The 26,632-nt window shown below is 57.5% G+C and overlaps 2 protein-coding genes across 12 annotated transcripts; one reads left to right on the top strand and one right to left on the bottom strand.

Moving 5' to 3' along the window:
• Positions 1 to 2,636: 2,636 nt before the first annotated feature.
• Positions 2,637 to 11,133, bottom strand: EEF1A2 (eukaryotic translation elongation factor 1 alpha 2). Of its 2 annotated transcripts, XM_059036551.2 has the most exons (8): positions 11,042 to 11,133; positions 9,465 to 9,686; positions 7,749 to 7,928; positions 6,980 to 7,276; positions 5,973 to 6,123; positions 4,550 to 4,806; positions 3,692 to 3,926; positions 2,637 to 3,047 (listed from the first exon to the last, which is right to left on the bottom strand). In XM_059036551.2, exons 2-8 carry the CDS (start codon positions 9,606 to 9,608, stop codon positions 2,920 to 2,922), a joined length of 1,392 nt encoding a protein of 463 aa, XP_058892534.1. In that variant the 5' UTR covers positions 9,609 to 9,686; positions 11,042 to 11,133; the 3' UTR covers positions 2,637 to 2,919. The 2 variants fall into 2 exon arrangements, with proteins under 2 accessions (XP_058892534.1, XP_066869747.1); XM_067013646.1 differs by lacking the exon at positions 11,042 to 11,133 and having other exon boundaries at positions 9,465 to 9,922.
• LOC136792595 (homeobox protein cut-like 1) lies at positions 9,431 to 26,632 on the top strand. 10 transcript variants are annotated; one of them, XM_067013651.1, is made up of 4 exons: positions 9,431 to 9,686; positions 11,042 to 11,546; positions 13,053 to 13,156; positions 25,584 to 26,632. In XM_067013651.1, the coding sequence occupies exons 2-4, from the start codon at positions 11,213 to 11,215 to the stop codon at positions 26,112 to 26,114; spliced, it is 969 nt and encodes a 322-aa protein (XP_066869752.1). In that variant the 5' UTR covers positions 9,431 to 9,686; positions 11,042 to 11,212; the 3' UTR covers positions 26,115 to 26,632. The 10 variants fall into 10 exon arrangements, 2 of the variants coding, with proteins under 2 accessions (XP_066869752.1, XP_066869751.1); XR_010836618.1 differs by lacking the exons at positions 9,431 to 9,686; positions 25,584 to 26,632 and adding exons at positions 12,103 to 12,288; positions 17,511 to 17,729 and having other exon boundaries at positions 11,049 to 11,546; XR_010836614.1 differs by lacking the exons at positions 9,431 to 9,686; positions 25,584 to 26,632 and adding exons at positions 12,103 to 12,288; positions 17,511 to 17,729 and having other exon boundaries at positions 11,060 to 11,546; positions 12,892 to 13,156.

Genomic DNA, 26,632 nt, shown 5'->3' with positions numbered 1-26,632 from the left:
CCTCCGCCCACCATCCGCTGTGTCCCCGCTGGCAGTGGGTGGAGCGAGGCAGGAACCAGCACCCTCACCGCCTGCACTACTGCCCAGATCAGAGGTTCTCAGAGTTAGGTCCAGGCACCCCGGGGACCCAGAACCCTCCAGAAGGCCCTCAAGATCAAACTGTTCTCCCAGTGACACAGAGGCCTTGTCTTCGTCCTGCCCGTCCCCCCTCGTACAGTGGGGGTTTCAGAGCCATGTGATGTGTGACGACTGCGCCGGGAGACCTTGAGTTTTAAATATTTCTGCTTTCCTTTCCGGTGCACCAAGTCTACGGCTACCGCCTCAGTGGTGTCTGACCCTGCGCGGGTTTGAGAGCCGACACCCGGAGCGCGACGCTGGGCCTCTGCCCTCCCCTCCCGCTGAGTGTGTTTGGCTCCCGGAACGGCCCAGAGACCCAGGCCCCGGCCCACCCCAGCTCTGCAGGGTGCTGCTGGTGGGGGAGCCCCCCCCCCGCCCCCCGCTCCGAGGTCAGCAGAAAAATCCTGGGAGAGGTGCTGCATGTGCTGCCCCCACGTGGACACCTGGAGGTACTGCATGTCCCCGAGAGCGAGGTCCGGATTTCTCCTCCTCTGCCCTGGGGAACCCCACCCTGAGCAAAGCACAGGGATGCAGAGCGGTCCAGTGCCCTGCCAGGCGGCAGACTAGGAGTTTGCACCTTCCTGGGGCTGCCCTAATCACTCCATCCCCGAAGGGGGCCCAAGGCCCCCTCCGAGACCCTCCGAGAAACCCCACCCTCCACCGTGGCAGGGACCCCCATCTTCCTCAGACTCCGGGGGGAGTGGAGAAGTGCTTCCACCTCCGTCCTCATACTGTCCTGAGAGCCCATGAGCCTGGAATGATCTGTGTCCCCCACCCCAGGAGCACACTCACCTGTGGGGTGGGGGGGGGGCAGTATGGCTGAAATCCCCCCACCCTTGGCATCTGGGCCACAACAGCCACTGGGGCCAGAGGGCGAGGGTCCCCTCAGGGACCACGCTGGGGGGCTTCCTGTGACCCCAGCCGGGGGCCGGATTCACTCTTACCCTGTCTCAAGCTGACAGGTTTCTCTGGCTTGACCCCAATTCTAACTGGGCCAAGTGTAAAAGCACAGCAACGCACATTTGCCTGGGGTTCTGTGTCTGTTCACCTACTCCAGCTGCCTACCTTGGAGGCCTCAGGGTCAGCCCAGACCCTTCGCGTGGGGGCCTGCAGGCCACCAGCACCAGGGAAGTGGGTCCCAATCCACACTCGGCTTGGCTAGTCTGGTCGCCCTTCTTCTGGTCCTACTCTCCCTTCATGCGCCCTCCGGGGGCCCATCCCCGCTTTGGGCTGGGCGGGGAAACGCCACAGTCCCTCCGTGGACACCCCTGAACCCCGGCACCCATCTGTCCTGGCTGGCCCCTCACTCGGTGGCATAATTCCCATCACCACCCAGGGTGGTGGGCTGGATATGCTCCCAAAGAGTTCAGGCCTCAGGCCCTGGGACCTGTGATGTGACAAGTGTCAAGAAAGTGTTTTGCAGAGGTGACTAAATTAAGGATGTTGAGTGGAGATGACCCAGGATTACCCAGGGCCGTCTTCAGTGACCTCCCGTATAAGCGGTTGGCAGAGGAGATCTGACCCAGAGAAGAGGAGGCCATGTGACCATGGAGGCAGAGACTGGGGGCATGTGGCCACAAGCCAAGGGACTTCGGCAGCCGCCAGGGGCTGCAAGAGGCACGGACCGGACCCTCCCCCACAGCGTCTGGAGGGAGTGGGCCCTGCCCACACTGCATCTTGTCGCAGTGGTACTAGACTGTGGGAGAGTCCATTTCTGTCGTCTTAAGCTGCCAGCTTGAGGCCCATTTGTTGCTGCAGCCCCAGGGGACTCATAGACCAGGGGACCCTGTGGCTGGCCTGCCGCTCTCCCTGCAGGGGACGCCCCACAGCCCAGTCCCCGCTGCAGCGGGGAAGTCCGCGCTGTGCCGGCAGCCAGGGATCTGCTCAGCCCGCCCTGAGCTCCATCTGCAGCACCAACACCCGGCTGGCGCTGGGGGCTGCTTTCTGGAAGCAGGGAGAGCTGGGCAGGGATCCATCCCTCCCCCCTGTCCACCGTGCTTGCTGACCAAGGCCAGGGCTTGTTCTGGGGTTCCGGGGGCCCCACTGAGGAGCAGGATGGCAGTGGCGCTGCGACCAGCCACCAGTGACCGGCCTAGGGGTGGGAGTTGGGGGGGTTAAGAGTGGGCGTCCAAGGGCATGGGAGCTTGAAAACCCGGGTGAACAGCAATGTGTGTGACAGTCACTCGTGGGGGAGGAGCCCTCAGTTCATCGCATTCTCAGAGAGACCCCCAACACATTCAACCCCGCTTCTGCGGGTCCAAAGTGACTCATCCTGTGTCCCGGGTGCCCCCGCTGAGGGAACGCCGAAGCCCCCTCACCTGGACTCTGGATCCAGTGCCCCACCGCCCCCCTGGGTAGCACAGGTGGACACCTGGCCAGGTCGCCCACAGGGGTGGTGGGTGCTAGGCGGGACGCCAGGTGGGACGGGGCAGGCGACTTGGTGGGGGGCCAGGAGGGGTCCCAACGAGCGCCCTCCCGCAGGGCGAGCCCCCCACCCCCCAGCAGCAGGCGCACACGGCTCCGGGGTCGTTCAGTTTATTGGTAAAACGGGCACTGAGCGTGGCAAAGGCTGGACGCGGAAGCCGGGGCGGCGGCGGGGGCGCTTTTCCTCTTAAAGAACTTCCACTGGACCTTGATGGCGAGCATCCAGTCGCTGACGGAGAGCCTCTTACAAGCGGAGGTGCAGACATGCGCCTGGCGGGGGGGCGGGGCGCCGGGACCGCGCCGGGAGCGGGGCCGGGGGTAGGGGCGGGGGCGGGGCGCGGCGCCGCCGGGGAGGGTCGCGCCGCGGGCGCCCGCGCTTCACTTGCCCGCCTTCTGCGCCTTCTGCGCCGATTTGGTGACCTTACCGGCGCCGCCACTCTTCTTCTCCACGTTCTTGATGACGCCCACGGCCACCGTCTGCCGCATGTCGCGCACGGCGAAGCGGCCTGCGGGGAGGGGGCGTGAGGCGCGGGCGGGATACAGCGCGCAGGCGCACTCGCGCCCGCAGCATCCTCCCCAGCCCCTGGCCCTGGGGCGGGACCCTAGCGCTGGGCACCGAGCTCTCTGCGCCTGTTTCGGGGGTGGCGGGGCAGTGGAGTACGAGGCTCCCGTCTCCTTAGGTGGCAGGAATAACACACATAGGACTCCGCCAATGCGTCGTTGTGGGAATTAAATGGTATGTGAACAGTACTTAGGGCAGGCTGGCGCGGAGTACAGTACACCCTTTTAGCTACCTCGAAGATGGCCAGCAACCTTGCATAAGGCAGCTCTCTGATACAGGTCTGTGGGTCATCCTTGGGGTATCTGTGGGGCGGGCCAGCTGGAGGCAGGCGGCCAGTCCTAACTCTGCCACCAGACTAGCTGTGGGCCTTGGGTGAGTCTGCAGAGCAGGGTACCATCCCAGGCCCATCCAGTGGGGCCACCTGTGCTCCATGAGACAAAGACCAAGGCCGGGGGTCTCCTGCTGAGCCCTAAGCTGCAGCGGCAAAGTGCAGGACCCACCGTCCACCCCACCCCCACAGCGGTCCTCTGCCCTTGGCCTGGACTGGCCACCACCCCGGGGCTGCCCCTCCCTCACCACCCGGCTCACCGAGAGGTGGGTACTGAGAGAAGCTCTCCACACACATGGGCTTCCCCGGGACCATCTCCACGATGGCCGCATCGCCAGACTTCAGGGACTTGGGGTTGTCCTCCAGCTTCTTTCCAGAGCGCCGGTCAATCTTCTCCTTCAGCTCAGCAAACTTGCAGGCGATGTGGGCCGTGTGGCAGTCAATGACCGGCGAGTAGCCAGCGCTGATCTGCCCCGGGTGGTTCAGAATGATGACCTGCGGGCAGAGGTGCAGGAGGCCGTCGGGCGCGCGCGGGCGGGCACGGGGGGCGGGGCACAGAGCTGGAGGAGGCTCCACCCACCCCCAGGCCCCCCCGGGGCCCGAGTGCAGACCGCGGAGGAAGGTCAGTCTAGGGGCACCCCGGCCCCCCGGCCCTGGACCCCGAGGTCCTCTTCAAGCGTCTAAAAAGCCACAAGGCTAAACAACGACGAGGGCACGGTTTGAAAGGGCCAGCGGCCAGAGCAAAGATGGGGGATGACAAAACCGGACTTCGACGATTACATTTCAATTATATCTCAGTGCAGCCAAATTAAAAAGCCCTAGTCACGTGAAGAGGTGACCAAAGAGGGCACAGTGAAAAGGTGGAGAATAAAGTATCACAGGCCTGTCCCAGGCAATAAACGGATAAAAGTGTTTTCAGGACCAAAGTGGGACCTCGGTGAGGTGGGGCACCAAGGCCAGGGCGCACCCCGCCTGCTCTTCCTGCCCGCGCCCTCGGCCGGCTTCAGCCCTGCCCGGCCTCAGTGGTCCACTCTGTGAAGCGGGGTCTCAGTCCTCCCCGGCGCCAGGCAGCCCCCTCGCCTGAGGTCAGTCCTGGTGCCGGCCGCCGGGCTGCCCACCTGGGACGTGAACTGGGCGGCCTCCTGGGGCGGGTCGGCCTTGCTGTCGCCGCACACGTTGCCCCTGCGGATGTCCTTGACCGACACGTTCTTCACGTTAAAGCCGACGTTGTCCCCGGGCAGGGCCTCGCTCAACGCCTCGTGGTGCATCTCCACTGACTTCACCTCCGTGGTGATGTTCACAGGCGCGAAGGTCACCACCATGCCCGGCCGGAGGATGCCCGTCTCCACTCGGCCCACGGGCACGGTGCCAATGCCTGGGCCGAGAGGAAGGGGGCCGTGAGGCAGGCTGGGGTCAGGGGTGCCCTGTCCTCCCTGGCAGGTGGGGGGTGGCCACGTGGCGGGACGGAGGGGACAGGGAGAGCCTGGGCAAGGTGGACGCCGAGACGTTCAGACAGAAGTCGGGACTTCTGTGCCCCGCCAGTGGAAGAAGGGACTGAGGAAGGGAGTTCCCAGAACACAGGGAGAATGGGCAAGGAGGGGGCCCACCCCTGCCCCCGGGCAGCAGCTTTCCCCGGAGGAGGCACTGGGGGACCCTTCTCTCCCTGAGGCCCCACCCTGTGAGGCAGAAGCGCTGAGCGGATTGAGGACCAGCCCACCCAAGGTGGCCTGCCTGGCGCTGGTGCTGCTGTCTCGGGGGTCACTCCCAACGGGGCGTGGGTGCCCCTGCGCTGCTCAGGATCTGCTTACACTGTGTGGCTGCCCCGTGGGGGGGTCTGGTGCTCCCCAGAGTGGGGGACGGGGGGCGGGGGGGCTCCAGCCGGTCTCCCTGGCTGTGACAGAGGCTCGTGTGGCACTGCGGAGACTGAGGCTGGTGGCTGTTCTCTGTGCTGGGTGAGCGTGGCACCCCCATCCTGCACACAGCCCCTGCATCTCTGCCACAGCCTCATGGCTGGGAGTCCCCCATCGCCCCCCGTCGTGGGCCTCATATTTGTTTATGGTTCTATATCGTTTCATGACCAGCTTTTCTCACTCCTGGAGTGGATCGTGTCTCCCACAAGACAGGGATCTCCAGGTGGAGAGTAATATGTGACTCTCCCTGTGCCACCAGCTTCTGGTGTCGGGCTGGGCGCTTATCTGGAGGGAGGAAGACGCTGGCAAACCCGGGACGGACCGATGGACGGGCGGGGGGAGGGGGGTGGAAACATGGGCCGCTGGGTGGATGGATGAATGGACTGATGAGGACATGGATGATAGATGGGTCGGGGCAGGGGTGGATAGATGGACAGATAGATGCACGGATGGAGATGGGTGGGTGGGTGGCCCCCCGGAAAGCGTGCAGCATGGGGGAAGGGGCTGAAATAAGCCGGCCCAGATGCTCCTGGTGAGGGGCCCATTCTCAGGAGGGGGTCTGAGGGCAGAGCTGGCCAGGCGCGCGGGGGGGGGTGCTGCAGCGGGCGGTGTCCACGGAGCCCTCACTCACCGCCGATCTTGTACACATCCTGCAGCGGCAGGCGCAGGGGCTTGTCTGTGGGGCGTGTGGGGGGCAGGATGGTGTCCAGGGCCTCCAGCAGGGACACGCCACTGGCGTTCCCTTCCTTCCGCTCCACTTTCCAGCCCTTGAACCACGGCATCTGGGCAGGAGGAAGAAGGCACCGGCCTAGAGCCCATGTGCCCCCGCGCCACCCACCCCACAGCCGTGGCCTCCGGGCCCACGGTCGGCTCACCCCTCCCTACGTGAGACCCCACGAGGGGAGCTCGATCCACGAGATACAAGCACGCAGCCCAGCCAGAAGGGGGGGGCCCCCAACCACGGGTGCAGGGCTGAGTTTCCCCTGGCTCTCCCGAGACGCCCACCGTGCCCACCTCCCTCAGTGTGGGCAGCTGCAGCCTGGCCAGGACTGGTGACCCCTGCTGGGCCAGGGGTGGCCTGTGGCTAGACTGGGTGAAGCACTTGGTCTCGGGCTCCACAAATTCAAAACGACCAGGTCCCACTCATCACCTCCTACTGAGTCAGAGTCCCCAGGACATGGGCTGCCAGAGCCACCAGCTTCCCCGCTGACCCCGGAGAGCCAGCCCTCGGCCCTTTGCCGTCCCTGCCTCGGGGATGTGCCTGGGGGGCCCCGTGGCCTTGGCTCCTAGGGGAGATGCGACCCTGCCACGCAGGTCTCTGGAGACAGAGACGGGGCAAGTGGGCCTGGGCCCCGGCAGCCGCTGTCCCCGCGGTGTCAGCCTGCGGGGGGGGGCGGGGCGTGTCCCTGGCCAGGGAAGGGGCCGCAGCGGCTTCTGCCAGCCTCACGGGGAGGCTGAGCTGAGGGCAGAGCGTCTGGCCCCCGAGGAGTCTGGGGCTTCCAGCAGTGCGGACGCCCACGGGGGCGGGCACCGCACTTGTAGCGCAGCCCTCTGACCTCCTGCTGGCTGTCTGTGCCCGCCCTGACCCGGGGCCCGCAGGGAGCGGTCTGAGCAGCCCCACGGCTGCCGGGCACTCACGTTGGGCGAGGGCTCCAGCATGTTGTCGCCGTGCCAGCCCGAGATGGGCACGAAGGGCACGGTGGCTGGGTTGTAGCCGATCTTCTTGATGTAGGCGCTGACCTCCTTGACGATCTCGTCGTAGCGCTTCTCGCTGTAGGCGGGCTCCGTGGAGTCCATCTTGTTGACGCCCACGATCAGCTGCTTCACGCCCAGCGTGTAGGCGAGCAGCGCGTGCTCCCGGGTCTGGCCGTTCTTGGAGATGCCCGCCTCAAACTCGCCCACTCCCGCCGCTACGATCAGCACGGCGCAGTCCGCCTGCCCGGCAGGTCGGCCACGGTGAGCCCAGCCCGCGCCCGGCACCCAAGCCCAGGCCCCTCGGGGCGGCAGGCAGGGGCCTGGGCCATCGCCTGGGCACGGAACGCGGGGGTCCCAACCTTAGGGGCAGTGTCTGTCTGTCTGTCTGTCTGTGTGAATGCCCTGGCAATGTCGGGTTGTCCGGGGGCATTTCTGCCCAGATTTCAGTGTCCCCGTCCTGGCCTCTGGGTCTTCTGTGAAGGCGGCCCTGACAGTGGCTGGCTGCCCTTACAGGCACCCTTGCCTGGCTGAGGTGCCGGGGCACTTAGTTCCTTGGGGGGGCGAGTGGTGACAAAGGTGAGGGGTCTCATGCCCTGGCGAGGAAGCAGAGGAGACCCAGCTACCGCTCACCGATTCCAGGGCCCCCCGGGGTCTCCTGAATGGTGCCCTCGCCCCACCTCCCACTCCGCCAGGCCCCCGAGGCCCCGCCCACCTGGGATGTGCCCGTGATCATGTTCTTGATGAAGTCGCGGTGGCCTGGGGCGTCGATGATGGTGATGTAGTACTTGGTGGTCTCGAATTTCCAGAGGGAGATGTCGATGGTGATGCCGCGCTCGCGCTCGGCCTTCAGCTTGTCCAGCACCCAGGCGTACTTGAAGGAGCCCTTCCCCATCTGGAGGGGTGAGGACGTGGCTCGGGACGGGACCGGGACTCAGCTGGCCTGGCCCAGGGTCCCTCTGGGGCGCCGGAGCAGCATGTCACAGCAGGGAGACCCCTCGCTCCTGCTGGAACCCTGGGACTCTGGACCCACCTCTGGAAGCGGGGACACCCGGACCTCATCCTTGCCCTGCCCGGACCAGCCTCCTGCCGCCTAAACGGGCTCCACCAGCAGGGGGCGCAAGGGCCTGGGAGCGGCCTGAGAGCCGCCCTGCTTTCAAGCCCTCCCCTGGCTGAGGGCTCCCCTTTATCTGAAGCCAGGGTCCCCTCCACCGCACCCCCCAGATTCCTGTGTCAGCTGATGACCCCACTGGGTCTCAGGCTGTCCGACCAAAAACCCCTCTATGATTTTTTTCTTTTAGGGAAAAAGAAAGAGAAATCAGATGAGGTCGCAAGGAAGGGCCTGGCTTTCCAGTTCTTTCTACAGCCGCTAAAGCTCCCCAGTGGCTCTGAGGCTCCTCCTCCACTCCCCGCCCCACCTGACGGGGGAAAGCAAGGCTGGGCTGCCCTCTTCTAACACCTGTGCCAAGGGCCCAGCGAGACCCACATGCCCAGGGTCAGGGGCTGCGGTCAGGGAGGCAGCTGTGGTCACTGCCCAGCTGGTCAAAGCTCCCTGCCAGGGCCCGGCACGGACAGGGCTCTGCCCTTCAGGGAGGCCGCCCAGCCAGGGTCCAGCTAGACCCGAACCAGACGCCCTGCAAACACCCTCAGACCCCCTCAACACCAGCCCCGCAGAGAAGAAGAGACACAGCTTTGGGGCCCAGGAGCACCCCCACGGCCCCATGAGCAGGGTTCAGCCCAGGCCAGCAGCTGCCCCTCCTGAGCCCTGGCACCGGCCAGCCAGGTGAGACCCCTCACAGCTCCCAACAGGACCTTCTCCCAGAGCTCAGGGGTGGAGGCGGGAGGCACAGAGAGCGGACCCCCCACTCCACGGCCACTTCCCCCCCGCGGGTCTCAGGGCCCCTCTCATCCCCACCAGGTGACAAAGACTCCCCCCAAAACAGGGTGCCACCCTGGACGAGCGGCCTGCCCCCGCCCGGCGTGAGAAAATGGAGCTGATGGGCTGGGCGCCCATCAATCAGCTATTAATAACCGCTCTGAGTCCTGGCCCAGCCCTGGGACAAGCGAGGACAGCGCCACCTCCAGCCCCAGACCTCAGCCCTGGGGACACGGGAACCCAGCCCTGGGGGCTCAGAGACAGTGACCTATACTGGGAGAAATGCACCTCCAGCCCCTCCCCGGCCTGGGGCTGGTCCAGCAGGTCGCCCCACCTCCGCCGACCAGGCACCTCCTCGGAGGGAGGCTCCCCTGCTGCCCCCGCGCCTTTCCCACCCGGATGCTGTGGCGCACACGCCCCCCACGCGGGGTCCTTGGGGCTCCCGCCCCTCCTGCCCCAGAGGAGTTCGCCTGAGCTGCGCGCCCCGGGGTCGGGGGAGCGTCAGCCCGGCCGCCTCGTGGTGGAGGCTGGGGTGGGAGCGCCCGCAGGGCTCACCTCGGCCGCCTCCTTTTCAAACTTCTCGATGGTCCTCTTGTCAATGCCCCCGCATTTGTAGATGAGGTGGCCGGTCGTGGTGGACTTGCCCGAGTCCACGTGGCCGATGACCACGATGTTGATGTGCGTCTTCTCCTTGCCCATCCTGCCCGGGCTGCGGGGAGCGGCGGGCGCGGCCCGGGGTGCTCTGGCTCGGGGCGAGGGGGGCGCCGAGCGGCGACTCTGCGGGTCGAGGCGGGGAGCGGAGGTGACGGAGGGCCTCGGAGAGGAGCCCAGCAAAGACACTGCCCTGCACGGGTTGGGAGCACACCCTGACCACAGTCCGGGCCCCCAAGGCCGGAGCCAGGTCCCCGTGCTTCGCTGGGCGGAGCCCGGGGGCAAGCCCAAACAGTCCAGTAGCTGTGAATGTCCGAGTGCTGTGCCTACAGAGCCCCCCTACCACGAAAGAGGTCAACCCCCATCTGGAGAGACGGAGAAGCACCAGCCTGGGTGAGCCCCATGACCAGTCAGGAGCCCGGTGATGAGTCAGCCCGCCCGGCCCTCCAATGCCCTGTCCCCGCCGCGTGCTCCCCCACCCACGGCCTTGGGCTGGGACACCGCGCCCGATCCCAGCCCGCCCCCCCCCCCCGCCGCCCCGCAGAGCCGCCACGGTGCAGAGATGGTCGGCGCTTCACTCCCCTCCTGGAGCGGGGACGGCGCCATCTTCCCCTCATGCCTGCCCGGCAGGCTGGCACCGGGGAGACAGGCTGGCCCAGAGCTCCAGCAGCGTGACGCGGTGCCCAGACCGGGGGCCCAGAATAGCTCGGGCCCTCCCCGGGGTCTGGACGGGGGCAGACAGTAGGGCACGGAGGTGGGGGTCCCTGCTCTGTCCGGAGGAGGGAGAATCCGGCCCCGCAGCCAAGCTCAGCAGATGCCAGACGGAGATGCCCGCAGCCTGGTGGGGGCAGAGGGCCAGACCCTCCCCCTTCCCTCTGGTCACAGGGTCACAGCCCCTGCCTGCCCCGTCCTGGAGGTCAATGGAGAAACCTAGGCAGCCCGGGCGGGGGGCGGGGCAGGTGGCCGGGGAAGGGAGAGCGGGAGAAAACGGTGCACCCTAGGGTGCGGACACCAGGTGGACACCGCCTGGCCGGGTGGAGGTGGGGTGGCAAGGACCCCTCGGGTCTCACAGCCTCCCCCTCCCCCTCTACGTCGGGCGGGGGCACCCCCAGCGCCCACCCTCCCCAGCCCCCAGCGCTGACGACCCTTCCCGAACCCCGCAGCACCCCCCCCACCCCCGGGCGGTACCAAGGTCACGGCTGCAGGTTGATCGCCACCGCCCAGGAGACTCGCCCCCGCCGCGGCAGCCCCGTAAACAAGCGCTACCGCGGTGCCCCCACCCCACCCAGGGCCGCCCGGGGGACTGACCCCGGTGCTGGGTCCGGAGTCCCTGGGCGGGCGGCCGATCTCCTCGGGGAGCGGCGCAGCCTCGCCAGGCGCCGGGCCGACCAGTCCCTGCCCCTAGGACCGGTCCCCGGGGAAGGGGCCCTCTGCGGAAAGCTGGGGGCGGGGGTGCGGACCCGGAGGCCCAGCGTCCTTACCCGGAGCCGAGGTCTCAGCCAGAGGGGCTGGCGGCGCCGGCGCCGGCGGTTTTATCTCTCCAGGAGGGGGTCCACCTATTGACGGAGCAGGCGCAGTGCACTGCACCCCTGCAGTACGGCAATGCGGTAGCGGCGCGGGCGGGGCGGGGGCGGGGATGCGGGGACGCGGGGATGCGGGGACGGCGGGCCCGCGGACGACGCGAGCGCGACAGGGACGCGAGAGGAGGATGTGGCGAGGGAGCGAGCTGCAAAGGCGGAGGCGAGACGCACCCGGAGGGCGCGCGGGCGGGGAGAGAACAACAGGCGGAGGCGGCGGGAGCAGGAAGGAGGGAGGGGCAGAGACGGAGAGAGGCCCGGGGAGAGACAGCCAGAGGCGGCGGACGGACACTGCAAGGCCAGGCCCGGGCTCGCGAGCGGAGAGCAGCGCTGCGCCGCCGGGCACGGAAAGCCATTTGGATCCTAAAAGGAGGTCCCGGGGACGGGCCAGTCCGCAAGGATGGGGCAGGTGCGGGCAGGGGAGGAGCAGGTCAGGCCTGGGGGGTGGCTGAGGTCGGCGTCTGGGCGGCTGTCCTGCCGGCACCTGATTTACAACGGTGCTGAGTTCTGAGGCGTCTCTCCAGGGTGGCCCAGGGGGCGCAGGCCCCCTGGTGAGACCCCAGAATCTGCTTGTTTCCAAGCCCCCTGCCCCCCATGGGCCTGCCACACGGGCTTGCCCCAGCAGGCCCCCAAAGCCAGGCTTCCGCATCCCGGTCCCCTCGTGTGGCACGGAAACTGTGGCCTCCAGGGTCCCCTCAGCTCGGCCAAGTGGCCTGAGGCTCCATCAGCAGATCCACTCAGCTCACCCTCCCTCCGAAGCCCTGGAAAGAACTGTCTTCCAGCCTGGGCCCCTTTTGGTACAGGGAACACTTGAAGTCCACCCCCAGAGCCCACTGAAATCTATGAGGGCTGCCCCGGTCCGAACACATGGGCCGGCTTCCCAGGGACGCAGTTTGCCAAGGAAAGAAATCAGCTCCCAGAGAGACCCCCAGGCTGTGGCCCTGAGGCCTCCCCTCAATCTGTAGGAAGTGGGATGTCCCCGAGGATCCTGGGAAGACCGAGGCAATGACCAAAGGGTTTCGAGGAGGGGGATGGGTTAGTGAAGGCCAGGGTCGTGGCCTCTGCCGGGACGTCCAGCCTTGTCTGCTCACCCGCGACCGCACCTCCCCACGGCCGTGTCTCCATCTGCCGCAGAGCCCGAGGACACTCAGGTCAGGGTCAGGGTCTCAGAACATGTGTGGGGGGAGCAGAGGCCCAGGGCTCAGCGCCTCCTGATGGGGCAGTGCCCACGGGGAGCCCCCGGAGGTGGGACCCCCAGCAGGTAAGGACGTAAAGATGGGCCGGGGCAGTGGTTGGGCGCCACGCAGGTCTCCCTGCCCCGTGGGGAGGGTCTCTCCAGGAGGGAAGGGGCCCTCCTGCTGGGCTGTCCCTGTGTCCACGGGCGGGCGGGCGGGAGGGGCTGGCAAGTGACCCGGCACTCCCTTATGCTGCCAGTACCATCGAACAGCAGCCAGGAATTAAAAATAAACGCCTTTGCGGAAAGTACGACCCACCCCGCCCTGCCCAGCTGGCCTCTGTGTTGCACGCGTCCCCTCCTGCCGGAGGTTAGGCAGGGTCTGGGAGATGCCGTGACTGACCGAGGCTGGGTTGGGACGGACCGAGGGGGCAGGAGGCCCGGCTCCCTGTGGACGCCACCCCAACTTCCCCCAGGGATCTCTAGCTGCCTGAAGCCTCAGAGGGTGTTTATCAGACACCCGCACAGGCCAGAGGCTCGCCTCTCTGCTCTGGGCTCACCCACCGCCGTCGCCCGGCAGGAACCGAACCGCACTGGGCTGCCTGCACCAGGGGCTGGGAGGCTGTGCTCCCCAGAGCAATGGCCGCTGCTAGGGAAAGGCAGTGTCCCCCCCAAGGACCTGCTCGCTGACCTGGGGCAGGGATCTCCAGTGGTTCCCCCAAGACGCCTCCGTGTCCCCAGGACACGCCCATCCGTCCTCAGCCGGACCACCTGCAGGGCCCCGGGAGCCCGGGCAACATGGCGTCTGGAGACACTGGGCTCACACAGTGGAGACACGGAGGGAGGTATGGTGCTACATAACCCCGACCAGCAGCGCAGGGCCGCACCGCCGCGTGGTCCGACTAACGGGTGAACAGCTGCTAACCACCGCGTGGTCCAGCTAACGAGTGAACAGCTGCTAACTACTGAATAGTGTTTAATGACTACTAACTACTGATTCGTACTTAAAAACCACTGACTAGTACTAAATAACTACTAATCACTGACTAGCACTGAATAACTGTGAAATACTAAGCAACGCTAAACACTGTGTGATGCACTAGACAGCCACAGTCGCCAAGCCTCGCGTGGTGGGGCTCCCAGGCAGCCTGAGGACCCATGGACCAAGAGCCAGCTGGGCACAGAGAAGCAAAGCACAGTGCCCAGGGTCACACAGCAAGGCGGGCAGAGCTTGCGGAAGGCTCGGAAGGCCCACGTCCCAGCTGTGCTCCTGCCCTCTCCCAGGTCAGGCCCCGCCCCTGTAGCCCTTCCCCCCGCCCCGCCCCCCCCTCCCAAGCACCTGAGCCACTGGTCACAGTGGCTCCCGTAGCAGCCAAGGGTATGGGAGGGGGGACGGGCAAAGAAGGGACTCCTGCTAATGAGGCTGATGCACCGCCCCAGGGCACTTTCTGGGGAGCGGGCAGAGGGGTACAGGCCCCGCCTTCTCAGCCCCTCCAGTAGCTCCCAGGCCCAGCCGCAAGCTGTTTGGGGGGGGCGACACAGACAGCCCCCTCTTTGGCGGGCAGGGATTTTCACGAGCCTGGAGAAAGAAGATCCAGCTAAAATTAACCGTTATCAAGCTGTCAGCCCTGGAAATAAACCCGCCTCCCATTGGCTGCGGGTGATGTCACTGCCGGGTTAATAATAACCTGCAAATGCAGAGCTTGCCACCTGTGCGTGTGCCTTCCTGGGGGGCCACGGCCCCAGCAGGTAGGGGCCGGCAACCCGGGTGATGGTCACAGGGGCCCAGACAGCGGCCTGGGGGGGGCGCGGGGAGGGGAGGGCTGCGGGGTGTCTCAGAATGACATCACCTGCTGGCCTTGGGCCACAGGCTGCCCTCTGTCCCTTGGGCACCGGTGTGCATCCTTACACGTGGGGTCAGTCGCACCTGTGTCCCAGCCTACCTGGGCAGCAGGACCCTGGACGGCCTCAGGGACACATTCCCCTGCCCCCAGCTCTCCAGGCTGGGCACCCAGGGGACTGAGCTGTCCTTGAGGCCGCAAATTAAGTGGTCTCCATGGTGAAGAGGAGCTCTTGGCTACCAGATCCCCTCAGAAGAGCAAGGTCACGGCCCCTAATCAGAGAAGGGAGCGGGGCCGGGCGGAGCCAGGCCACGTGCACACCAGCAAGACCCCAAGGCCAGCCAAGGCCCCACCAGCCTGCCAGCCCTGTGCTCGGTTTCTGGGCCGGTGAAAGTGAGTCAGGGAGACTTACTGGACAATCCAGGCCCCCAAACACACCTCCTGCCAAACGCAGCGTGTCTGGGAGGGTTTCTGAGGCTGACCTGAGTCAGCCAGGGAAGCCTAGAGAGGAGAACACAGCCCCTCAGAGAGGAGGAGGGCAGCTGGCCTGCCCTGCCCCCGCCCATGCTGGGGCCACCAGTACCTGCCCCGCAGCAGGGAGCCGTCACCGTGGTGAAGGAGCTGCGGCTCGCAGGCTCCTCCCCACAGGCCCTCACTGCCCAGGAGCCCATGCTTAGAGGGGCAGCGGCAGCCCTGCCTGCGCTAGCCCGGCTGCACCTGCTCCTGGCAAGCAGAGAGGGGGGCTGGTGGGCTGGGCCCTGGCTCTGGGCCGGCGTGCAGGGTCAGGGGCTCCAGCCTGGCGCCAGGAAGAGGGAGTGGCCAGGCCCTCCATTTGGCCCATTGCAGGCTGGGAGGCCAACCAGAGACGGGGAGGGGCCAGCCTCTCCGGCCAAGAAGGGGCAGCCCTGCAGTGGGGCTGGGGACACAGGGGAGAACCAGGGGAGGGCTATAGGCTCGCCGACCCCCGCCACGGTCAGCCTTCCCTGGGCCCAGGAGAAAGAAGGGAGCAGGTGAGCATTTGCTGCATCACCTAGCTCCTCCTGCACCTTGCTCGGTTCCCCTGGGCCCCTGCCCTGGAGTGGGGGAGGGAGAGGCCTCAGTGCTAAGCCAGCCTCCCCACACCCAGGTTCAGAAATTTCCCTGGGGAACAGGAAGACCCTTAGCAACTCTGCAGCCTGCCTTTTCTGCTCTTTGAACAGAGCTCCCCTCAGCTGGGCAGTTGGGAATAGCCTACCTCGGGAGCTGGGGACCTCAGGGGCTCTTAGGATGAACGGATACAGGAGACTTCGGGCGGGGGAAAGGACCGGGCACCAAGGGAGACAGGGCTCCAGCCTGCCCTTGAACAACTTAGAGAAACGTGCACAGATTACAAACGCGCTTGACCACCAGATCAAGAAATAGAACACTGCATCATGCCCTCAAAGTCACACACTCCCTTGGCTTCTCCCGCTTTACATCACTTTGCCTGCTCTTAAGCTTTGCGTGAATGGTATGTGCAGTTTGTGTTCTTTTTTCCGGCTTCTTTCACCTGCCGTCATGTTTGCGACATGCACCCTTGCTGCTGCCTGTGGGAGGTGTTTGGGGTTTTTTCCACCACTGTGTAGTATTCCGTTTCCAGTTTTGAGCTACTGAAAATTAAGCTGCTGTGAATCTCCCCCACGTGCCACTTGTGTGAGCATTTCTGTTTGCCGTACACCACAGGGGTGGAGATTTGAGCTGTAGTGTGTGTACGTTATGACAGTCATGTTTTTACTGCCTCTTGGCTATAAATTCATTTGCCACCTGCTCTGTGACAGTGGACAAAGTTACATTAAGCATTTCTCCTTTATAGTGAGCTGATCCACTTTTGCAGAGCAGGCAGTGAAGGGTGACTTTACATCTAGGAGGAAATTAATTGACAGCTGGTGTTTTTCCTTGACAAAGAGGAAATTTTACTATTTCTTCACACGTCTAGTGATTTTTGGCTGAATACTGAACATTCTGTAAAGACTCTGGATTCTGTTATCTTCCTAGGAAGACTGTTGGTTCTCATTTTAGCAGCTATTCAATTACTGGACCTTTGTGGGCTTGTTTTCATGCTTTGTTGGTTTCGATCTGGGAACCCCAAAGTACCTCACAAGACCCTCGACTTGGCAAGATTCAGCTTCCAGTTTCAGTCCCCCCAAAGCTCTTGATGGGGCTCAGTTTTAAATTTTCTTAGATGAGCCTAGAGTAGGCTTTGCTGTAGGTTGCAGTCTTTTCTCCCAAAAAATAAGTAAGCAGGTCTCTCCATTCTGGCTGGGTCCAAGTGCCAGTGCTGCCCAGGACAGCTTGTCTTCTGGTGTTTTTTGTTTCAATCTCAGCTCCTGGTGGACGTGATCTAAGGGGTCCTCCAAGGAGTCATGCCCTGGAATATCTTTCCCCTTGAGTGCAGAAGGAACCTGTGGCTTGCATCTAGCCAATAGCACGTTTCGCAGGTGATGAGCTGTCACTCTCTTGATTGGTCTGCAGTATTTAAGACTCTGTCTTTGCACACCAGAGTAAGAGATCCTGGCCTTGAAGAAGTGAGCTACCAGGTTGTGAGAGGCCTGGGAGGGGCCATGTATCAGGAACAGTGGGCAGCCACTGTTCCAAGCAGAGCCACTCCAGCTCTGCTTGGAGCCCTGCTTCACGGCTGTGGTCAGAAGCCCATCCCCGGGGAGCCAGGAGGGTGGGCCCTTGAGAGCTAGCTCACAGCCCTGAGGGTCCAGTGTGCACTGACTGGAGCAGCTGCTGCCGGACTCCGTCCAGTTTCACAGTCACTTCTGGAGACGGGCTGGCCTTCCCGCCACTTCTCTGCGGTTGGAAGCAGGAGTTGAGTCCACACGTGTCAACGTCTTTTCTGAAGCAATTTCAAACTTACAGAAAAGTTGCAAGAAGAGGACCAAGAGCGCTGCCTTATTCCCTGCGTCCACAGCACTAATTCTTCATACCCGCCCTGTCTGCTGTACTGCTCTCTGTCTCTCTCTGTGTCTGCTTATATCACTGTCTCTGAAACATTTGAGAAAAGGTTGCATAAATCATTGCCTCGACCCCTTAATACTTCAGTGTACGTTTCCCATTGATACAATCCCTCAATCTGCAGTCCAGCTTCCGATTGTGTCACTTGTCCCAGTGATATTTTTCGTAGCTGTATTTTTCCCAATCCAGGATCACACGTTGGTTTTGGTGGTCAAGGCTCTCAGTTTCCTTAATCTGAAACAGATCCTCGGCCATTTGTGTCTTTCATGACACAGACGTTTTTAAAGAGTGGAGACAAGCTGTTTTGCAGGATGTCCCTCTGCTGGGGTTTTTTCTCATGTTTCTGCATGAAAAGATTCACATTTTATTTTTCCGGCAGGAATTTCACAGGAGCAATGCACGTCAGACAGGCAGGTGCCTGACGCCAGCTTACCCATCGGTGGTGGCGTTATCCTCGATCACCTGCTGGAGGTGGCGTCCACCAGCCCTCCCTACCGTGAAGTTACTCTTTTTCCCTCTGTAATGATTAAATACTTAGTGAGGATGTACTTTGGATTCTATAAATATCCTTTTCCTCATTAAAATCCCTCTCAACTTAGCACTCATGGAGAATTCTTAACTGAATCAATTTTACTGTGATGGTTGTGCTTTTTAAGTTATTTATATATTTTTATTTTTGAGTTATACAGAAAATTGACTTTTTGAAAGACGTACAGTTCTGTGAATGTTAGCACAGGTACAGACTCCTGTAGCCACATCAGTTGGGACACAGAATCCCCCGTGACCCTCAAACTCTCCCCTGTGCTCACCCTTTATACTCACCCTTCCCCCTACTCGGGGTCACGGATCTCTTCCCCACCACCATAGCTTCGTCTTCTTGAGAATGTCACGTACATGGAAGCCTACAGTGTGTTATCTTTTGGGTCCGGCTTTTCTTTTATTAAAGTGGGGTTTTTTTAAATTTTTTAAAAAATTTCTGGCTGCGTTGGTCTTTGTTGCTGCGCACGGGCTTTCTCTAGCTGCGGCGAGCGGGGGCTACTCTTTGTTGTGGTGCGCGGGCTTCTCATTGCCGTGGCTCCTCTTTGTTGCAGAGCACAGGCTCTAGGCACGCAGACTTCAGTAGTTGTGGCACACGGGCTCAGTAGTTGTGGCTCACGGGCTCTAGAGCACAGGCTCAGTAGTTGTGGCGCACGGGCTTAGTTGCCCCATGGCATGCGGGATCTTCCCAGACCAGGGCTCAGATTCTTTTTTTTTTTTTTTTAACGTATTTATTGGAGTATAATTGCCTTACAATGGTGTGTTAGTTGCTGCTGTATAACAAAGTGAATCAGCTGTACATATACACACGTCCCCATATCTCCTCCCTCTTGCGGCAGGCAGACTCTTAACCACTGCGCCACCAGAGAGGTCCCAGGTCCAGCTTCTTTCGTTCAGCGTAATGCTTTGAGAGTCACCCAGGGGATTACGTGTTTCAGTGGTTCATTCCTTTTTAACAACGGATGGTCTTCCATGTGTGGTTGGGCTGCCATTTGCTTATCCTTCACCCACTAGATGACGTTTGGGTTGTTTCTAGTCTTGGAAGTTATGAATAAAGCCACCATAGACATTTGTGTACAGGTTTTTGCGAACATAAGTTTGAATTTCTCTTGGACAAATGCCCAGAAGTGGGATTGCTTGATCATTTGTCAGGCGTGTGACTCACTTTTTAAGAAACTGCCACGCTGATCTCCGGAGTGCTGGTACCGTTTTGCATGCCACAGCAGCTTGTGAGAGTTCCAGTTGCTCCACGCCCTCCATACCACTTGTTCTTGTCAGTCTCTTGTTGGAAATATTGCTTTAGCTCTTCTAATGGGTGTGCAATGCTATCCCATCCTGGTTTTAATTGCATTTCTCTTATAACTGATGATGTTGAAGAGCTTTCCCTGTGCTGAATGGTGCATTCTCTTAGTGAAGTTCCCTTCAGGTCTTTTATCCTTCTGAAAACAAACAGCTTTATTGAGATGTCATTTACATACCATAAAGTTCCTCCACGTGGAGCACATATATATAAAGCATAATGCAGTGGCTTTTAGTGCATTTAGAGTTGTGCAACCTCCATCATCATCTAATTTCGGAACATTTTCATCACCCCAGAAAGAATTAGGTAGTCACTACCCTACCCCAAAGCAAGCCCCTGGCAACCCCTAATCTACTTCCTGTCTCTGTGGGCTTTTGCCTATTCTGGACATTTCATATAAATGGAATCATACAGGATGTGGTCATTTGTGACTGGATACTTTCACTTGGAGTGTTTTCAAGGCTCATCCACACTGTAGCATGTGTCAGTGCCTCATTCAGTTGTTTTTTTTTTTGCCAAATAATACCTCATTCCTTAGTTGCACCACATTTGGTCATCATTCGTCAGTTGATGGGCATTTGGGTTGTTCCCACTTTTTACCTAATAGGAATGATGCTGCCATGACCATTCCTGTCTAAGCTCTCTGCGTGGATATATGTTTTCACTTATCCTGAGTAGATATCTAGGAATAGAATTGTTGGGTCATATGGTGACTATATTTAACCTTTCAAGAAACTGCCAAACTGTTTTCCACAGCAGCTGCACCATTTTACATTCCCACCAGCAGTGTAGGAGGGTTCCAGCATCTCCACATCCTCACCAGCATGTGTTATGGGTCTGTCTTTTTTATTATAGTTATTCTATGGGTCCGAAGTGGTGTCTCATTGCTGTTTTGACCTGCAGGTCCCTAAAGACTAATGATGTTGACCATCTTTTCATGTGCTTCTCAGCCATATGTATATATTCTTTGGAAAAATGTCTATTCAGAGCCTTAGCCCAATTTTTCAGTGGGTTGTTTCTTTTCTTAGTGTGGAGTTTTGAGAGCTCTTTATGTCTTCTGAATACAAGGTCTTCAACAGATATTTGACCTGCAAATATTTTCTCCCCGTCTGCGGCTTGTCTTTTTATTCACTTAACAGTCATTCGTAGCAGAAAAGTTTTTCATTTTGATGAAGTCCAATGCACCCAATTTTTTCTTGTGTGGAACGATCCATTGACATTGGCAAACCCCAGATCACAAAGATTTTCTGCCCTATTTTCTTCTAAAAGTCTTATAGTTGTACATTTCACATTTACATACAATATCCATCTTGAGTTAATTTTCATATAAGGTGTGAGACTTAGGTCAAGATTCATTTTTCTTGCATATGGATGTCCACTTCTGCCAGCATCATTTGTCTAGAGGTTATACTTTCTCCACTGAATTGCTTTTGCACCTTTGTCAAAGCACCTTTGGACCTATGTGTGGAGCTATTTCTGGACTCTGTTCTGTTACACTGATTTTTGTGTCTATCTCCACACCAAGACCACACTGAATCGATTATTGCAGTTTTATAGCCATTGCTAAAATCAGGAAGTGTGTGAAAAGAATAATCTCTTTAACAAATGGTGCTGTGATAATTCTACATCCACTTGCAAAAGAATGAAGTTGGATCCCTACCTCGCACCACATACAAAAATGAACACGAAATGGAGCAAAGGCCCAATAACTCTATAAAAGAGTTAGAAGAAAACATAGGTGTAAATCTTCATGACCTTGGATTTGGCAATAGATTTTTAGATATGACACCAAAAACACAAGCAAAAAAGAAGAAATAGGTAAATTGGACTTCATCAAAATTTCAAACTTTCATGCAACAAAGGATACTATCAAGAAAGTGGAAACACAACCTACAGAATGGGAGAAAATATTTTCAAATCATAATGAGTAAAGGGTCTAGTGTTCAGAATATATAAGGAACACTTACAACTCCATAATAAAAAGACAAATAACCCAATTTTTAAATGAGCCAAGGATATGAATAAACATTTATCCAGAGAAGATACACAAATTGTCAATAGGCACATGAAAACGTGCTGAACGTCATTAGTCATTACATACCTAACAACAGACCATCAAAATATAGGAAGCAAAACTGTCTGAACTGAAGGAAGAAATAGAGAGTTCTACACTCATGGAGACTTCAATACTCCCCTCTCAAAAATGGACAGAGCAACCAGAGAGAAGATAAGGAAATAGGGGGCTGAAATAACGTGCTAAACCAACTAGATGTAACAGACGTGTGCAGAACACCCCACCCGACAGCAGAACACATATTCTTCTCAAGTGCACATGGGACAATTTCTACAATAGACCATGTGTTAAGGCCACAAATTAAATCTCAGTAGATTTTTTAAGATAGATATCATACAACGTGTCTTCTTCAACCACCATGGGATAAAGTTAGAAATCAATAACAGAAGTAAAATTCACACATTTGTAGAAATTAAACAACACACTCAAACAACCAATGGATCAAAGAAGAAATCACAGAGAAAATTAGAAAATGCTCAGAGATGACTGATAATGAAAATACAACATATCAAAACTTATGAGACATAGCGAATAATAATGCTAAGGGTAAAATTTATAGCTATACACACACTTACATTAAAAAACAAGAAAGATCTCAGACTTCCCTGGTGGCGCAGTGGTTAAGAATCCGCCTGCTAATGCAGGGGACATGGGTTTGAGCCCTGGTCCGGGAAGATCCCACATGCCGCGGAGCAGCTAAGCCCGTGCGCCACAACTACTGAGCCTGAGCTCTAGAGCCCACGAGCCACAACTACTGAAGCCCGTGTCCCTAGAGCCCGTGCTCCGCAACAAGAGAAGCCACTGCAATGAGAAGCCCGCGCACCACAACGAAGAGTAGCCCCCGCTCGCCGCAACTAGAGAAAAGCCCGCGCGCAGCAATGAAGACACAACGCAGCCAAAAATTTTAAAATATAAATAAATAAAAATTTTTAAGAGTTTTAAAAAAAATTAACAAGAAAGATCTCACAACATCAACCTAACTTTACACCCTAAGTAACTAGAAGAAGGACAAACTAAACCCAAATCTGGCAGAAGGAAGGAAATAGTAAGATTAGAGAAGAGATCAATGTAATATAGAGTATAAAAACAGAGAAAATCAATGAAACCAAAAGTTGCTTCTTTGAAAAAATCAACAAAATTTCCTTTAGCTAGATAGGCTAAGAAAAAAAGAGAGAAGATTCAAATTACTACAATCAGAACTAAGTCCTCGTATATATGGTCAAATGATTTTTGACTAGAGTGCCAAGACTGCAGGGAAAAAAGAGTCTTTTCAACCAATGGTGCTGGAAAACTGGCTACCCACCTGCGAAAGAATGAAGCTGGACCCTTACCTACACTATATACAAAAATTAACTCAAAACGGATGAAGGACCTAAAGGTAAGACCTAAAACTATAAAACTCTAAGAAGAAAACAGGAAAAAAATCTTCATGACATCGCATTTGGCAATTATTTCTTGACTATAACACCAAGAGCACAGGTAACAAAGGAAAAAAAATAGACAAATTGGACTTCGTGGAAAAAATTTTAAATTTGCACCTCAAAAGAAACTATAAACAGAGTAAAAACGCAGCCCACAGAATGGAGGAAAATAGTTGCAAGCAGATACGTGATGAGGAATTGATATCCATAATATATATAAAACGCCTAAAATTCAACAAGAAAGCAAACAGCCTAATTCAAAAATGAGAAAAATACTTGAACAGACATTTCTCCAAGAAATGGCCAAGAAGCACATGAAATGCGGCTCAACATCACTGATCATTAGGGAAATCCAAATCAAAACTACAATGAGATACCACATTGGAGAGAATGTAGAGAAATATGAACACTTGTGCGCTGTTGGTAGGAATGTAAAATGCTACAGCCACTACGCAAAACACTGTGGTAGTTCCCCAAAATATTAAAAATAGAATTACCATATGATCCAGCAACTCTACTTCTGGGTATATACCCTAGAGAACTGAAAGCAGGGTCTCAAAAAGATATTTGTACACCCATGTTCACAGCAGAATTATTCAAAATCGTTAAAATGTGGAAGTGGATCCAAGTGTCCATAAGCAGATGAATGGATAAGCAAAATGTGGCCTGTGCATGCGATGGAATATTATTCAGCCTGGAAAAGGAAGGCAATTCTGAAACAAGCTACACCATGGGTAAACCTCGAGGACAGTAGGTATGCCGGGTGGCCAGTCACAGAAAGACAAATACTGTATGATCCCGCCTACACGAGATACTTAGATTAGTCAAAATCATACGAAGAGAAAGTCAAATGATGTTTCTGGGAGGAGGGGAAATGGGGAGTGATCGCTTAACCTGGACAGAGTTTCAATTTGACAAGATGAAAGAGCTTTGGAGACAGTTGGTGCTGATGGCAGCACAACAGTATGAATGTATTTATTACCACTGAACTGCACCCTTCAGGATGGTTAAGATGGGAATTCCCTGGCAGTCCAGTGGTTAGGACTCTGCTTTCAACAGCTGAGGCCCAGGTTCGATCCCTGGTCGGGCAACTAAGATCCTGCAAGCCGGCGGCACGGCCAAAGGAAAACAAAAATGGTTAAACTGTTATGTGTATTTTACTGTAATTAAAAAAAAATTTTTTTTTGCAAAAAAAAAGAAAGTACTGATGCATGCTACACTGTGGATGAACTTTGAAAACAGTACGCTGAGTGAAAGAAGCCAGACACAAAAGACCAGACCACCTGCTGTATGAGTCCATTTATATGAAATGTCCAGAATAGGTAAAATCATAGAGCCAGAAAGTAGATTAATGGTTACAGGGTTTCCTTTTGGGCTGGGGATGAAATGTTTTGGAACTAGTTAGAGGTGATGGTTACACAGCATTGTCAACGTATTAAATGGTTGCCACTAAATTGCCCACTTTAAAATGGTTAGTTTTCGTTTACGGGAATTTTACCTCAATAAAAAGATTTGGGTATTGCAATTTCTCTATATTCTTATTTTTCAAAAATGTTTTAGTCATCATAGTTCATTTGTCTTTCTGTGTTAATTTTAGGATCTACATCTTTTAAAAAAATTTGCTGAGATTTTTATCGGAATTGCACTAAATCTATATGTCAGTTTGGAGGGAACTGATGTCTTTACTGTGTTGGGTCTTCATTTACTTAGGCCTTCTTTGATTTCTTTCATTAGCTTTAGTTTTGGGGCTACAAATCCTATACGTGTTTTATTAGGTTTATAGCTAAGTGTTTCATGCCAGAGTGTCACTATTATAAATGGTATTTTAAAAAATTTCTGCTTCTAGTTGTAAATCCCTAGTATGTAGGACTATGATCGATTTTTGCCCATTGACTTTGTATCTTGCTAATCTCATTCACTCAATTAGGTTTTTTATAGATTCCTTGATGACAGACCATCACGTTGTCTGTGAAGAGGGACAGTTTTATTTCTCACTTGCAATCAGTGTGCCTTTTGTTTCTTTTTCTTGCCTCATCGTACAGGCCATGACTTCCGGTAGACGCTGAATATTCCTCACGAGAGCGGACAGCTTTGCCGCTACCCAGTCCTGGTGGGAGGACCCTGTCTTTCTCCATCAAGCACGGTGTTGGCCCTACGTGCTGGGAGTTCGCTGGTGTGAGCAATGCTCTTTACAAGATCGAAGACGTCCTCTTCTATTCCTCGTTTGCGTGGTTTTGATCACGAACGTGTTTGTCAAAGCTCATTCTCTGTCATTTGACACGAATGCTCACACTTGTGTGTTGGTGCATTTTTACAGCAGCCTCTTTAAAGCCTTTGTCAGTCATTACAGCATCTGCCAGCCCAGAGTCAGCGTTTGTTGGCTGGGTGCTGTTTCTCAGGCCAGCTGAGGTTCTCCTGGTGCTTTGCCCCGGGTAATTTTATTTCATTTATTTTTAATTTTTTTGGCTGCACCGTGAGGCTTGCAGGATCTTAGTACCAGGGATTGAACCCAGGCCCTCGGCAATGAAAGCTTGGAGTCCTAACCGCTGGACCACCAAGGAATTCCCTCGCCTCGCCGAGTACTTGTAGATCTTATCCGGAAGTTCAGTATTCTTGATGAATAAACACTGGTGTGCTGTATGCCTTGGGTGGGATTCCAGGGCACTGAATTGCTTGCTTCTGACAGTTGTTCCCAGGTTTGTATTTGCTTTTTGGGGAGAGAGTCTTTCTGACCTCCTCACTCCTTCATGCTGGAAATCTGCAGTGTCTTTTACTACACAATTCACCCTTTCATCAGCTATATTTCTTGAGCACCCACAACAGGGCTGATTCTTTCTTAGCCACTGGGGACTGAACAGGTGCAAGCTCAGCCCTCCCAGATTTTACTTCACCAGCAAAAATCCAAATAGGTTATTTCCAGTAGTGAAAAGTGCTATAAATAGTGACTTTCACTAAGCACCTGCTATGCACCAGGTCCTGGCACTTCCCGTTTCACCGACAAGGACACTGGGAAACAGCGGATGCCGGCTGCTGCTCCCTGGGGAATCATCTGGCCACACGAAGTGCCCCACAGAGTAGGCATTCATTAAACGTTAGTCAGTAGTTTTATTTCTTCCGCAGACGGTGACCTCACCTACAGAGGCCCAGCTCCTGCTACGGAGCCCCCGGCAGTCGCTGCCACCAGGGAAGAGGTCTTCTGACCGGAAGGCAAGGGGCGGTCCGTGCCGTGGTCCCGGTGGGGAACCCCATCCTTCAGGAGCAGGTGGAGGAGCCCCGAGGGCCCCGGCCCAGCTCGGACTCTCCAGAGCTCTCACCTCACCCCCAAACGCCTGCGGCCAGAGCAACCGCACGGGCACCGTGACAGCAACAGCCCCCGGGTTTGAGCAGCACCCGGCCCCTCCCGTCCAGTCTTCACAGCCCCAGTCCTGGCGGGAGGGGATGGGGCTCGGGAACAGCAGGAGGCCCTGCTGCCCAGCCGGGACGCGAACCCCAGGCCCGAGCCTTGCCCGCCCAGCCTTGGGAGCCCACGGCCGTCAGCCATTCCGCCCCTTCCGCAGTGCAGACGTGCCGCGTGTGGCCACCTCCAGCCCTCGCGACGGTTTTCCTGTCACCGCTTGCCAAGTGGCTGGAGGCTCACGTGCTGCGTCCTGAGCCCACCCCCAGCCTGCCCAGCCTGAGCCCCGCACGAGCCTCCAAGCACACGGGGCCAGTGGAAGGGAAGGGCTGACCTCTCTTGAGCTTGGCCCCTGCCCCGGACCCTGTCACCACCCACCCTAAAGACGGAGCAGCCCCTGCCCAGGCCTCGCGGGTCACCACCGGCCCCCGGGGTCTGGGAGCCTGCACGAGCCAGTGTTTCCCCAAGGCTGGAGCCACACCCGGGGGTGGCCAGCAGGACAAGGGCCCTGAGGTCGACCCAGCGCCTCCGAGGACAGCAGACGGGGGTGCGGCCCCTCTGGGGGTCGTCCCATGCCATGTACGCATGGGCTGGGGTGGACCTGACGGAGGCCGAGACCCCTCACCCCTTTCCCCGTTCTAACCAGGACGCGCCCCCATCTGTGCCGGGTCCCCGACGCCAGCTGTGGGGAGTGACTGGCGGAGCCCCACCTTCCTGGCTTAGTAAATGCAGCCTTTACACTTTCGCTTTTAAAACAACAAGTGAAACAAACAAA

This window comes from Kogia breviceps, chromosome 14 (assembly GCF_026419965.1).
Source record: "Kogia breviceps isolate mKogBre1 chromosome 14, mKogBre1 haplotype 1, whole genome shotgun sequence".
Classification (NCBI taxonomy): domain Eukaryota; kingdom Metazoa; phylum Chordata; class Mammalia; order Artiodactyla; family Physeteridae; genus Kogia; species Kogia breviceps.
The sequence above is the reverse complement of the archived record's forward strand: the minus strand, read 5'-3'. Positions and strand labels throughout refer to the sequence as shown.